This window comes from Pan troglodytes, chromosome X, assembly GCF_028858775.2.
Source record: "Pan troglodytes isolate AG18354 chromosome X, NHGRI_mPanTro3-v2.0_pri, whole genome shotgun sequence".
NCBI lineage: Eukaryota > Metazoa > Chordata > Mammalia > Primates > Hominidae > Pan > Pan troglodytes.
The window spans coordinates 28,032,337-28,046,533 of NC_072421.2; the positions used below are offsets into that span (position 1 = coordinate 28,032,337).

At 40.0% G+C, this 14,197-nt stretch overlaps 1 protein-coding gene across 1 annotated transcript; it reads right to left on the reverse strand.

Annotated features, from left to right (window-relative positions):
• Positions 1 to 5,590: 5,590 nt before the first annotated feature.
• Positions 5,591 to 8,761, reverse strand: PPP4R3C (protein phosphatase 4 regulatory subunit 3C). Its single transcript, XM_528914.8, has one exon. It carries the CDS (start codon positions 8,680 to 8,682, stop codon positions 6,184 to 6,186), a length of 2,499 nt encoding a protein of 832 aa, XP_528914.1. The 5' UTR covers positions 8,683 to 8,761; the 3' UTR covers positions 5,591 to 6,183.
• Positions 8,762 to 14,197: the final 5,436 nt, after the last annotated feature.

Sequence of the window (14,197 nt, forward strand, 5' to 3'; positions counted from 1 at the left end):
GAGATGATCCCAGCTCCTGCGCGCACACACACACGTGCACGCCTTGATGTCAACCTCACCTTCAGTCTCAGTCATTCCTTGGAATAGACTAATGTTATGTCCCCAAGCTGAGCATGGACAAACAAGCATATTGGGTTGACTGCACTTTAGCAAATCTCCCAAACAAGGACTAGCCTCAATTATTTTAACTGAACTGGGAACCTTAAGGTTTAGCTGCTAGCATTCTCAACTTGCTTTCCTTGGACAGGGCCGCCCTACCAATTGTAAAAACTTTCTTTTCAAGGGCACCATTTATACTCTCAGACTGTACTTCTCGGGTAAGAGCCAGGCATTAATGTGGCTCTTTCCTGAAAACACTGTGACTTGTTCTTTAAGGGTGGTAAACTTTCAGCATTTTTGACCTTCCAACACCTTAAAGAAAAGGGCTTAACTCTGAGGCAACATCCATATCAGGGCCCTCAGCTTTGTTATTTCATTTGCTTTAGGGAAAGGACATTTGGTCTGTTATCTAGGTATACATTCTAGTTGACTGCTCTGCTTGCTGGAGTGAAGCATGGAGGGAATGAGGCTTAGTGACTCTTGTCACTTTTACAAATGTTCAATTCCCTCCCCACTTCTGCTCCTACTCCTCTAATTTCAATTTCACTCTTCACTCCTGTCATCTAGCACCCATTCCTTGGTTAACATGCCAGACATCACTCTACCCAAGTGTCTTCATTGCTATATGAGAGTTTATTTTTCTTTCTGCATTTATGTTTTTATTTCAGTTTTGTCTCAGCAGGGCACAATACATACACATAGACTTATCCTCCAACCAGGACTGACTCTTCAATTTTTAATTTGTTATGTTGCTGTCAATTTCATCCAGAATATAAGATTATTAATTTATGAGCATAACTTGTGATATAAGTGGTTATAGCTGGCTTTATCCCTCATCTTCTTAGAAATAATTATACTACTGCTGCAGCTGCTAATGATTTTTAACAGCTATTTCTTGAGTGCTAAACATGTTCCAGGTAATTTACATATAGTTTCTAATTTTTAAAACAAGATGGAGAACTTGTAGCTAGAGGAGAAAATAAGTAAATTGTCTAAGGTCACAGAACTGGTAAGCATCAGGGCTTGCATTATCATCAAGGGCTGTCTGAATATGAGGCTTTTGCTTTATCTTTTATATCACCCTCTCCCTTTTTGTTGTTTAGAAAGTCACTAAACCATTAAAGTTACTAGAAGTCATGTGTTCAAAGCTAAAACCTTGATGAGTCCAGAACACCTCTTCAAAAATGCTCACCTGGATTTTATGGTAAATACAGGACCGGTTTCAAAGTGTTTCTTCTTTTCATATCATCAATAATCTACTTAAAGTTCCTTTTGAAGTTACTTCTAGAAAATTTAAAGATGAAATTAAAGTTTCTTGACATAGTATCTTCTCACTCACCATGGTTAGAGAGACTGAACATTTTGGTTAATTTTTCATTAACTGTGTAGACAGTAAGGATTGCTCTTCTGCATTTTGTTGCCCTCTTAAATGTTCCCTTAATAGCAGGTTATGCCATCTAACGGCCAATTTGCTTATGCATCATTTTGCTTGTCATGCTGGTTTCCCTAACATTAAGTAGCTAAGACTAGACAAGGGCTCATAGAGGTTACACAGCTCCATAGAATGCCTGTCCTTTTCTCTTTCTTTTCTTCTTCTTTTTTCAAAAACATTTTATTCATTTTTCCATCCCATTATATTTATGTCCTCCTTCATCTTTCCTTACAAACTCACTGGGAAAAAGAGAGCAAAAAATGCAAATATTCTCTTTTTTTCCCCTACAGTGTCAATTTTTTAAATGGCACATTAAAACTAGCTGATAGGAGAAGAATAAACAGAAATAACATCAAAAGAGAAATTTTCCTGAGGTGGGAGGATCACTTGAGGCCAGGAATTTGAGGACCAGCTGGGCAACATATTAAGACCCTATCTCTACAAAAAATTTAAAAATTACCTAGGCACAGTGGTACATGCCTGTAGTCCCAGGTACTCAGGAGGCTGAGGCGAGAGAATCACTTGAGCCCAGGAGTTTGAGGTTGCAGTGAACTATGATCATGCCACTGCACTCTAGCCTGGGCAAAAGAGCAAGACTCTGTCTCAAAGACAAACAAAAAACACAGAAATTTTCTTCTCTGTCTAGTTGTACTTAGCTGCTTTATTAAGGAACTAGCGCTACTTCCACCATAATAAAGATTTAAGTATATCTTTTCTCAAAACGAAACTCTGTCTATGTGTGTACTGGGGATAACCATCCCCTTGATAGTCTAGCCAGATAGAAAACATGAAACGCTCTTCTAACAAACTACCTTTTCTGACATATAATTGCAACATGAATAATCCTATTACAATATTTAAATTAACTAGCATGGCTTGAGAAGTGTGAAAATGCAGTTTCCCCACTGTATCATGTTCTTTGCAATGTATATCTCCAGAGGTCATGGACTTTAGTAGACTTTATATCTGATGCAATTATTGTTTGTCATTTTTGGAATATACTCCCTTTGTAGCTTTAACCGAAGAATCTTTTAGTTTTGCATAAGCTGTGTCTCCTATTGGAACAACAGTAAACAATATGGTCTCTTTTATTCTTGAAATTACAGGGTCATACTTAATTCCTGAATTTTATATTTCAGTATAAATCTTACCAAATGGTAAAAAAAAAGTACAGTGGTATTTTAAAATACAAAATAAATGTCTGTTTTATGGAAAACTACATTTTCTATCTAAACAGACAGCTCATCTCATTCAAACAATAGCCCAAATTAATATTAATTCTAAATCTTCAAAATGGGAGAAACTGCTTTTCAGTTTAAGTGATTCCAGGAAAAACAGACACGGTTAAATTGCTCCTCTAAAAATAAAATCTATTAATTCTTTACTACAACTTATTTTTAGAAATATATTTGCATACACTCTTTAGTAAAGCACCTTTCATGTTATACCCGTTTATAGAAAAAACTTTATGTACGGTGTGGTGATTTTAACACTTAGGTAACTTCTTCATGGTCCAAAATGGTTTCTAGATATTAAATACTGCTTCATTCAGCACAATTTTTTTGTGTATGTTACTCTATAAATTACAATTTAAAACTTACTTGCTGCTTTGGGAAGAAGGACAAACTTCATTAAGGAATCAGGAAATGACTTTGAAGTTATCAGTCACATATCTAGGAAGTAGAATGCACTCTGTTCTACTCACTCCCAAGATCCTAGAGAAAATTTTGCAAATACTGGTCCCTCTCCCTCTCCCCCTCCCCCTCCCTCTCCTCACTCGCTTTCCACGGTCTCCCTCTGTTGCCAAGGCTGGACTGTACTGCCGTGATCTCAGCTCGCTGCAATCTCCCTGCCTGATTCTCCTGCCTCAGCCTGCCGAGTGCCTGAGATTGCAGGCGCGCACCGCCACGCCTGACTGGTTTTTGTATTTTTGGTGGAGATGGGGTTTTGCCGTGTTGGCCGGGCTAGTCTCCAGCTCCTGACCTCGAGTGATCTCCCCGCCTCGGCCACCCGAGGTGCCGGGATTGCAGACGGAGCCTTGCTCACTCAGTGCTCAATGTTGCCCAGGCTGGAGTGCAGTGGCGTGATCTCGGCTCGTTAAAACCTCCACCTCCCAGCCGCCTGCCTTGGCCTCCCAAAGTGCTGAGATTGCAGCCTCTGCCCGGCCGCCACCCTGTCTAGGAAGTGAGGAGCGTCTCTGCCCGGCCACCCATCGTCTGGGATGTGAGGAGCCCCTCTGCCCGGCCGCCCCGTCTGGGAATTGAGGAGTGCCTCTGCCTGGCCGCCACCCCGTCTGGGATGTGAGGAGTGTCTCTGCCTGGCCGCCCCATCTGGGAGTCTTGGAAGTGAGGAGCACCTCTGCCCGGCCGCCACCCTGTCTGGGAAGTGAGGAGCGCCTCTGCCCAGCCACCACCCCAGCTGGGATGTGAGGAGCGTCTCTGCCTGGCCGCCCCATCTGGGAGGTGAGGAGTGCCTCTGCCTGGCCGCCACCCCATCTGGGAAGTGGGGAGCGCCTCTGCCTGGCCGCCCCATCCGGGATGCGAGGAGCACCTCTGCCCGGCCGCCCCGTCTGGGAAGTGAGGAGCGCCTCTGCCCGGCTGCCCCGTCTGGGAACTGAGGAGCGCTTCTGCCCGGCAGCCGCCCTGTCTAGGAAGTGAGGAGCGCCTCAGCCCGGCCACCCCGTCTGGGAGGTGGGGAGCACCTCTGCCCAGCCACCCCGTCTGGGAGGTGGGGAGCACCTCTGCCCAGCGGCCGCCCCGTCTGGGAGGTAGGGAGCGCCTCTGCCCGGCGGCCGCCCTGTCTGGGAGGTGGGGACCGCCTCTGCCCGGCTGCCCCATCTGGGAGGTGAGGAGCCCCTCTGCCTGGCCTCCACCCTGTCTGGGAGGTGTACCCAACAGCTCATTGAGAACGGGCCATGATGACGATGGCGGTTTTGTCGAAAAGAAAAGGGGGAAATGTGGGGAAAAGAAAGAGAGATCAGATTGTTACTGTGTCTGTGTAGAAAGAAGTAGACATAGGAGACTCCATTTTGTTCTGTACTAAGAAAAATTCTTCTGCCTTGGGATGCTGTTAATCTATAACCTTACCCCCAACCCCGTGCTCTCTGAAACATGTGCTGTGTCAACTCAGGGTTAAATGGATTAAGGGCGGTGCAAGATGTGCTTTGTTAAACAGATGCTTGAAGGCAGCATACTCATTGAGAGTCATCACCACTCCCTAATCTCAAGTACCCAGGGACACAAACACTGTGGAAGGCCACAGGGTCCTCTGCCTAGGAAAACCAGAGACCTTTGTTCACGTGTTTATCTGCTGACCTTATCTCCACTATTGTCCTATGACCCTGCCACATCCCCCTCTCCGAGAAACACCCAAGAATGATCAATAAAATTATTTAAAAAAATAAAAAATAAAAAAAAGAAATTCTCATTCCAAAAAAAAGAAAATTTTGCAAATACTACTGGACTGATGTTTGCCATCTGTTATCTAAAATAGTTATAATAGGCTGGGCACGGTGGTTCATGCCTGTAATCCCAGCACTTTGGGAGGCCTAGGCGGGTGGATCACTTGAGGTCAGGAGTTCGAAATCAGCCAGGCCAACGTGGCAAAACCCCGTCTCCACAAAAAAATACAAAAATTAGCTTGGCATAGTGGTGCATGCCTGTGGTTCCAGCTATGTGGGAGGCTGAGGCAGGAGAATCACTTGAACCCGGAAGCTAGAGGTTGCAGTGAGCTGAGATTGCACCACTGCACTCTAGCCTCGGTGACAGAGTGAGACTCCATCTCAAAAAAAAAAAAAAAAGTTATATAAACAACCACATAGACACAAGAAGAATGCCATGTGACCACACAGGCAAAGTTTGGACTAATACACCTACAAGCCAATCAACTCCAAGAATCCATGGCCACCCATGGAAGGAAGCTAGGAAAAGGCAAGGAAGGATGCTATCCAGTGTCTCAGAGGGGTCATGGCCTTGCTGACACCTTGATTTTGGACTTCCAGCCTCCAGAACGGTGAGAGAATACATTTCTATTGTTTTAATAAAAACAAATAACTGCACATTGTAAATCCAGCTTGCTTTTTTAATGAATGAAAGTACACTCTGAAAGCTACTTCCTTCCAATTACTTATAAGCTTAAATTTTGTTATATCTTTATAGAAATGTCTGAAGAGACTAACATTTTTTATAGTTAACTTTGTTTTTCATATAAACACAAACTTTTGTGTTAAAAAGGTAACTGAAGGAAAGAATACCATGGCTAGTACCATTATACAAGTAATTTGTAGGCTTTTAACTGAACTGTTATTATTTCTAATATATACCTCTAGAACAAAACTACATTAACATTATCGACCTGGTTCTTCCCCATTCCAAACTAAGACTTTCCTTCCCAAAGATGGTTTCCTCCCCCAAATCGTGACACAAATTAAGACTTTCTTGCTAAAAAGTTTATCACCCAGGTTCTGGTTACTATTTTTTTTTTTAACATTATGAGAAATTTTGTTTTTACAGAATTAAACCCTCTTAACTCGTTATATCTGTGATTTATCATTATAAGTTCACATGAAAAAGCTTGTGGAATCAGTCTTTTTAGCTTATGGACGTTAATAGAATTTTTGTTGAGCCACATTTTGAGGGTGCCCCATATAGATTTTAGGAGCTAAGACGAGGTTTCTTCTTGGGGGATGTTTCATATTCTTTATCTTCCTCTTTTTCCTCTTCATCTTCCTCTTTTTCTTCTTCATCATCTGGATGATCCACTAAACGAACCACACTGCTACCACTTGGGCTACCTGTTCCAATAGCAGCACAAGCAGAATAAGATGAAGAGAATTTGAAGTCACCAGAAGATGTTCTTTTGGGAGAGTCTACCTTGTCTTCATGTTCTTGGGTTCTTTTAGTCTCCATAAATTCATCGTCATCTTCCAGTGGTGGCATAACTGCTTCTCCTTCTTGGTGGGTTCTTTTGGTCTCCGTAAATTTATCGTCATCTTCCAGTGGTGGCATAACTGCTTCTCCTTCTTGGGTTCTTTTGGTCTCCATAAATTCATCGTCATCTTCCAGTGGTGGCATAACTGCTTCTCCTGCATCTTCCATAAAACATATTTCTTCTTCCAGCCCAATTTCTTCTATGGTACCTCTGAAAACTACTATATTTTCCAGTACAGAATGTAAATTCTTTTGTATTTGACTTTGTCTGTCTCTCTCGTTTTCATATTTAATCTTCAATCCTTTGAATGTCTGAACATATTCAATCGATTCAAGTGTGTTATAAAACTTTTCAACTATATGTGAAACAAGAGACTTGATATTTTCCACTCTTATGTATTCAAATAGCTCAAGAATAGCTGAATTCAACATATTGTACCGAGTTCCATTATCTAGAAGAGCATTTACAACTGGCTCAAAAAGATTTCCCTTGATGATGTAATTATTATAAGCTTCATCATTAAGGCAAATCATCCTTCTCATAAAGCGAAGAACACACAAAATCAGGTGAGTATGCTTTGAATTCATCAATATCAAGGCCTTTCTTAGCAAGTCTTTGTTCAAGATATAGCTTCTTATGTAGAATGTATGATGCTGTATACAAAATGTAAGTAGCTCTAATATCAAAGCAAGCAGTTGTGCTGTTTGATTATCATTGGGGCAATTTTTGCTTGTGTCATATCCAGCTATATCATCCTCCTCACAGTTGTGTTGTGAGGTGGCAGCCAAAAGTGGTGCTGTAAATTTATGCATGCAATGTTTGTAGAAGAAATGTAGAAATTCACTTCTTTCACTTTTCTCAGGTGTTGTCAGCATGTTGCGTGGATCAAGTAGAGTATGCAGAACTACCATCAAATGAACAGCACCTCCTAACTCAGGTTCAGTATCACAGATCATTTGTTTAATTATTACATTAATGAAAAGGTCACTATCTTTGCACACGTGAGCTTCTGAAATTATAAATTCTCGGATCCTGGATGGACTGTACTCCACTAGATAAGCACATATAACTGCAGCAGCTGACCTTACTTGCAAATCATCCCTGATCATTACGATTTTAAGAGCAGGAAGAACTCCCAACTGTATCAACGTTTCAAATAGTGCATCCTTGCTTTGAGGCTGTAATGCCTGAGAAAATGAACATAACTCCTTGAAAAAAAATAGCAATTCACACCGTCTATCATCATGTGTAGTCTCATCCTTTAACTGTGCAAAAACTTCATACAAAAATTTGTGATCTTTCTGCAGCATGCTTACTATCTCAGCCTTGTTGGAGAAAATAAAAGTTGTAAGTGTAGAAAGAAAATTATCTTCAAATATGGAAGGCACAGGCAAAAGAATGTCATAAATGTACTGTAATCTGTATGTCTGATGTATTTTTTGCCTAAGTTCAGAGTTAGTTATTGGTATAACTTCCTTGAACTTTGCATCGTTGGTCAAGAAGTCCCTATGCCTTTTTGGCTGATCCAAAGCAGGGTCATACTCAAGGCATCCCACCACATCCATGATACACTCGTCAGAAAACATTATCTCAAACAGACATGCCTCGTTGAGGAATAAAATTCCCTTAATAATTTCATACAAATGGTGTAAACCTTCAGTATTCTGTAGATTTTCACAAGTGTGGAACAGTTGCAGTAGTTTTGGAATATAAGCCTCATTTTTCAAGATCTCAGCCAGTCTTTCCCTATCCGTAATAGGTGACGAGAAAACTGAGGTAACTATGTCAGCAATTTGATCAAGTGTATTGAGTTCACAGTCAGGCAGCACAACCATATTACTAATTACTGACATTTCATTAAAGTCTTCCTCTGGTTCATCTGAAATGTTCACTGCGGTTTGGATAGACGGATCCTTACCTTGAGCTTGGCAAATTTCTTTCCAAATATCCTGGCAGCCAGCTGGGTCCTGGAATTTTAGCACCAAACCCTGGTTCTCAGCTTCATACCAAACAATTAGTGTCTCTTGGTATTTCCCATAGGGCCTGTCTGGAGGTATCTGTGACCGCAGGATGACTGACCCATCTGAATCTGACCGAACAAGCAGCGACATGCCCTGGAACTGCTCGTCATAGGTGGATGAGATCTGACCAGTGCCTAGATTGTTCCATTCCTCGTCTTCGTTCAGGACATAGACTTTTACACTGTACCTCAGGCCCGCCATAGCGTCCTCTGGCCTCGCCCCGTCAGGTCTGTTCTCCACGGCACTGCTTCCGGTACAGCATGGAAGCCGCTGTTATTTTGAAAACGATGGTGGCCGAGAGGGCACTCCTGATAGAAGACTGCCAATCAATAGTGGCTAGAGGGGCGGAGCCAAGGCTCTGGAGAGGCCAGAGGGCGGTAGGGTTCCCTCCTGTTCCCTCTGGAGGCCCTGTTACCTCTCACTTTCCCCCACCTCAAGCACACTGAATTTTCTCTCCATTGCCCCCCAACACCCCATCCCCTACTGTCTCTTAAAAAGCGAGTCTCAGGCCAGGCGCGGTGCGCTCAGACCTGTAATCCCAGCACAGCACTTTGGGACGCCGAGGCGGGTGGATCACATGAGGTCAGGAGGTCGAGACGAGCCTGGATAAAGAGGTAAAACCCTGTCTCTACTAAAAATACAAAAATTAGCTGGGCGTGGTGTCGGGTGCCCATAATCCCAGCCACTCGAGAGGCTGAGGCAGGAGAATGCTTTGAACCCAGGAGGCAGAGGATGCAATGCGCCGAGATCGCACCATTATACTCCAGCCTGGGCAACAAGAGTAGGACTTAGTCTCAAAAAAAAAAAAAAAAAAAAAAGCGAGTCTCTTGGACTGTTCTCCATTGTCTAGAAAAGCGTCGCTCTGGCAGGAATCTTGTGATTTCCCCAGAATTCTGCCCCAAAAGATTGTGCCTATGTAACCATTACTATACTTGTTAAAAGGAGCTGCCACCCAGCTTACAAATGGAAGCCTAGAAATTAGAATATGATTTTTTTTATAAAGGGTTTTGTTTCTCTGAAACATTTTCTCTCATCAGGTATTTGGGAATGGAAACTTAGGAACTTTGATAAAAGAAACTGTAATCACCTGTGTCCTGACAAAGTTCCTATTTCACATTCTATGTCAAGAAAAGGCTGGTCCAAAAAAGAAGCAGGAGCAAGTGGCCTATAGACCCTTAGCAAAAATCAGAGAAATGATATTCAATCTTCCCAATAAGGCTTGGCATGAATCTGTATCATTCACTTAGACATCCTTTGGGGAGGATTGTTTTAAGAAGGAGTTGGTTAACTCCTCTGGTCTGTTTAGCTCATCCTAAAGCTCTATCTTTTAGCACAATGGGGAAAACATTTCCCCAAATTTTCCCACTCCATAAGGACACTCGTCATTCGTAGGTAAGGACTGGGCCAGAGGAAAGCTGTGAGTTGAAATTAGCCGAGAGAGTATTGGCCATTACAGATCAATTATTTTCTTTTCTTAATAATGATAATAATAACCACAACAACTAATAATACTTGATTACTTATTATTATGAAGAAAGGTAATAACATAACTGATCAAGTCTAATAATACTTGAATGCTTATTATGTTCAAGACACTGACAAGAATGTTGGAGTTACTTTCTTACTTAGTTTACATAATGATCCAATGATATAGGAGTATTAGTAATTTTTTTAGGATCAGGAAATAAACTTAGAGAAGTTAAATAAATTGCCAGAGGTCACACACTAATAAGTTGAGGAACTCTGTGTTCAACATGCCTTTCTGCTTCCAAAATTGGTTTTCTCAGCCATTGAACTATGCTATCCCCTTCTTTTCTTGGCCGTCATTACACTTTATTTCACATTTCTTCCATCTATATAATTTGTAATCAACATAAAATTATCAAGACAAGATGGAAGTCACGCACTTCCTCCTTTAGATCCACATCTGTGTATAGCCAACTGAAAAATAGAAGCTTGGATATGGCAACTCTGTTAAATATAATTTTAATAGTAGCCAAGTTGATTTTTGATGTAGCAGCAAGTTTTGCAGTTTTCTTTTAAAATATATTTTTCCAAAACATTAACCCTGTTATTGCAAGGGAAAGCTAAGAATTGGGGCACATCAAGCACATTTGGACTTGAAGAGTCCCATTTGTAGCAATCACTTCATTTTACATAGCACTGGAGATATGTGATAATTCTCAAGTAGAAAAGAAAAATTTCCACACACCTCTTTTGCAATGTGGCCTACAGTAGAGTATAGTTCAAGAATATTACTTATGACAGTACAGCTAAGGCACTTGGGGAATTGAATACAAAATGACAATTATTTCATGGGAAAATTTAAGTCAATGCCAGGAGACTGCTGGTTTAGAAGCATTTACAAATTATAAATAATATTTAAACATAAAATTAATAAATGACATATGAGAATGATATGTGTACTAAACAAATCTTCTTTCAACACGACAGTATGTGCAAATACACAATAATAATACTGACATGTATGCTAATGGTCTAATTTTTTTCTCTGCTGTGTTTATATTGAAGTCTCTATCAAAATCAATTATAATACTGTCAATCCCTTGAATATGCCTTCAAGTTCCATTCTCTGAGAGGCATTCAGCACAAATCTCTGTGTCCTCACAATTTCGTCACTGGGAGTTTCCCTTAGGCCAACTAAGGTTCCTTCATCTTAATTAGGTTAACTAAAGTCTCTACAATCTAAAAGTCTCATATTCACATTTCTTAGTGCTATTTCTGCAGTAGTTTCTTTCAGTTCCTGTCTTTATTTGGTGCGATAAGTAGAGCAATGTCCTGTTTTCTTCATCAGTTAACATTATTATTTTTTATTTTTACTGTTGTCTTACAGGGAGCAAAGTAATAAGAATAAAATATTCTAGGAGCTGTGTAAATCCTTTAAATATATATTATTTACTTTTTCATTTAGTCCTCATAAAAAGTGACCTAAGAAAAATATTATTACTACCTTATTAGAGAGGAAAAAGCTTCAAACTCCAAAACTGAGTTAAACATTTGGTTCAAACCCCTGTCGTAAGTGATGATGCCAGAACTTGAAACCAGTTCTTTTATAGTTCCAACTCTGCACTTTGCTCTTCCCAATATGCAGTGCTCTCTCTCAGACAGTATATAAATTTTTATAGCAGATGTTTACAACAATGTAGTTTTTATTCCAACTATGACTGTTATTTGGTGTTTCTTCATTTTATTATGTGAAGAAAAATATTTGAGGCCAGTTCAAAATAAAAATGTGCAGATTGAGTCTTAAGATTAAGAATTCCTCTTTTGTTTTGCATGCTTGCCCCTCTCACATTTCCTCCCCATGAACATAGGGTAGTAAGATTTAGTTCTTCATGACTCTGTTCTGAAAATAAATAGTTTTACAAAAGGATCTTGTAATTCATCCACATCTTAAGACCACTAGGGTTTAATTTTTACACTTGATCTTAGCCAAAAGTCCGAGAAGTGATGGGTTTAATTTTTATATTTCCAGAGTTCTTTAGAAAACAAAAAAAGGAATGAGTCACACATTTCTGAATTTTAGGTACAGTAAAATCCTATGAAATGTTTATACAGTCATGAGCCACATAAAGACATTTAGGTCAACAATGGACCGCATATATGGCATTGGTCCCATAAGATTATAGTGGAACTTAAAAATTCCTATCACCTAGCTGTCATAACATTGCAGCCCAATGCATTGCCTTATCTATGTTTAGATATGTTTAGATACATAAATTTTACCATTGTGTTGTAACCGCCTATAGTATTCAGTACAGTGACACGGTGTGCAGATGTGTAGCCTAGGAGCAAAAAGGTATACCGTATAGCCTAGGTGTGTAGTAGGCTATACCATTTAGGTTTGTGTAAGTATGCTCTATGGCGTTCACACAATGACAAAATTGCCTAAAGATGCATTTCTAAGAACATATCCCCGTCATTAAGCGACACATGACTATATATGAAATATTTTGATGTCCAAATATTCTATCTATAAGAGGAGAGAGCATTTCATAGTGGGAAAAACAAAGTGATTTTTGATTTTATGAAATGGCATTAAAATATGGTTATTCAAATATATCTCATCTAAAATTTTCAACTTCAAAATAATTAGTGTAAAACACACCTACACTACAAGTTTTCTAGCTAACTTATTCTGTGGAATGTTGTCTTTTATGGCATCTCTTATGGGAATATCTGAAACACAAGGCAAGCAGTGTCAACTCCATCTTTCCTGTGGCTCAGGTAAAAAATATGAAGTCATTCTTGACTTTTCCCTTTTTCTTACTCCCCACATTCAGTCTTCTAATATATACTGTCTGTCTGACTTTCAAAACGGCAGGATTTCAGAATCCTGCCACTTCTCATCACATTTGTTATCATTATTACTACCAGTGTCAAATCCACCATCATCTCTAGTTTGCAAATTTTTAATAGTCTCTTCTCTTAGCTTTCACCTTTTCCCTACACTAGTGTATTTCCAACACAATAGCTAGAAATGATTCTTTTAAATCAGAAGTCACACTCTCCCACTTCTTCGCTAAAAATTAATGTTTTTACCTTAGAACACAAGCCAACATTCTAACTATAGTCTATCCATCCCAATAAGATCTGGCCCCCTTGATCTACTTGAGCTCTTCACCTCGTAGTCTCTTTCTTCCTTATTCTGCCTCAGCCACACTAGCTATCTTGCTGTGTCTGAAGTACATTGGGCACACTTGCCTCAGGACCTTTGTATCTGTCCTTCTTTCTACCTGGAACACTCTATTTCTCATTATCTATGTGACTAACATGCTCATTTTCTTAAAAAATTATTCAAATGTTCTTGTTTTTCTAGTGACACCTTCCCTAACCCCCTCTTTAAAATTGCAGGGGCCTCCCATTCCAACTCACCCATCACTTTTCTTCGATGTATATTTTCTCCGTAGTTCTTAGCATCATGTGATCATTTTGAACTTCATTTATTCTGTTTTCTGAAACCAGACTATCAACTGCATGAAGGCGGTAATTTCCTTATTTTGCACACTGCTGTGTCCCTAGCATCTACCATAGGCATGGTACACATAGTTTCTCAGTAATTATTTGCAGTATAAATGCATGAACAAATAAGCATTATGTATAGGATGATTTCCAATAATCCATTTATTTATTCCACAGATAGTCCACAGATTGAGAAACCCCTATGGCCAGGCCCTATACCAGGCACTGGAGATGAAACAGTGAATTTGAACTTTACGTTCAGTCCTCTTATGGAATAGCTAGATAGTCTTATCAGGAGATATTTTTAATTTACAAAATACATATGTAATTTCTTCTGATACCTAAATTCCATCTTTTTCGATAGTTTTCTTTCTATTGATGGTAAACTAGGAAACAATACTCTCCTTTTAGTTGCATGAAAACTCGTGTATTGAATAAGGTGGATGTTTTCCTCTAAGTTTTGTCAAATATTTCTTCCCCAACCCTGAGAGAAATCTCAGGTAGAAACTGCAGCTTTTCCATCCACTCTCAAGTGTTGAAAGAACCCTTATTTTCTAGTATTAAAACGTTCAACCCATTTCGAACTTCTGTTTGACCAAATCAAGTTCATGGACAAGACCAGAATCAAGAGGTGTAAAAGTATACTCCACCTAGACAGGGAGATCATAGCAAACTTATATAACAAAGGGCGTCGGTAGAGGGAAGAATGAAGAATTGGGAACAATGTTGTATT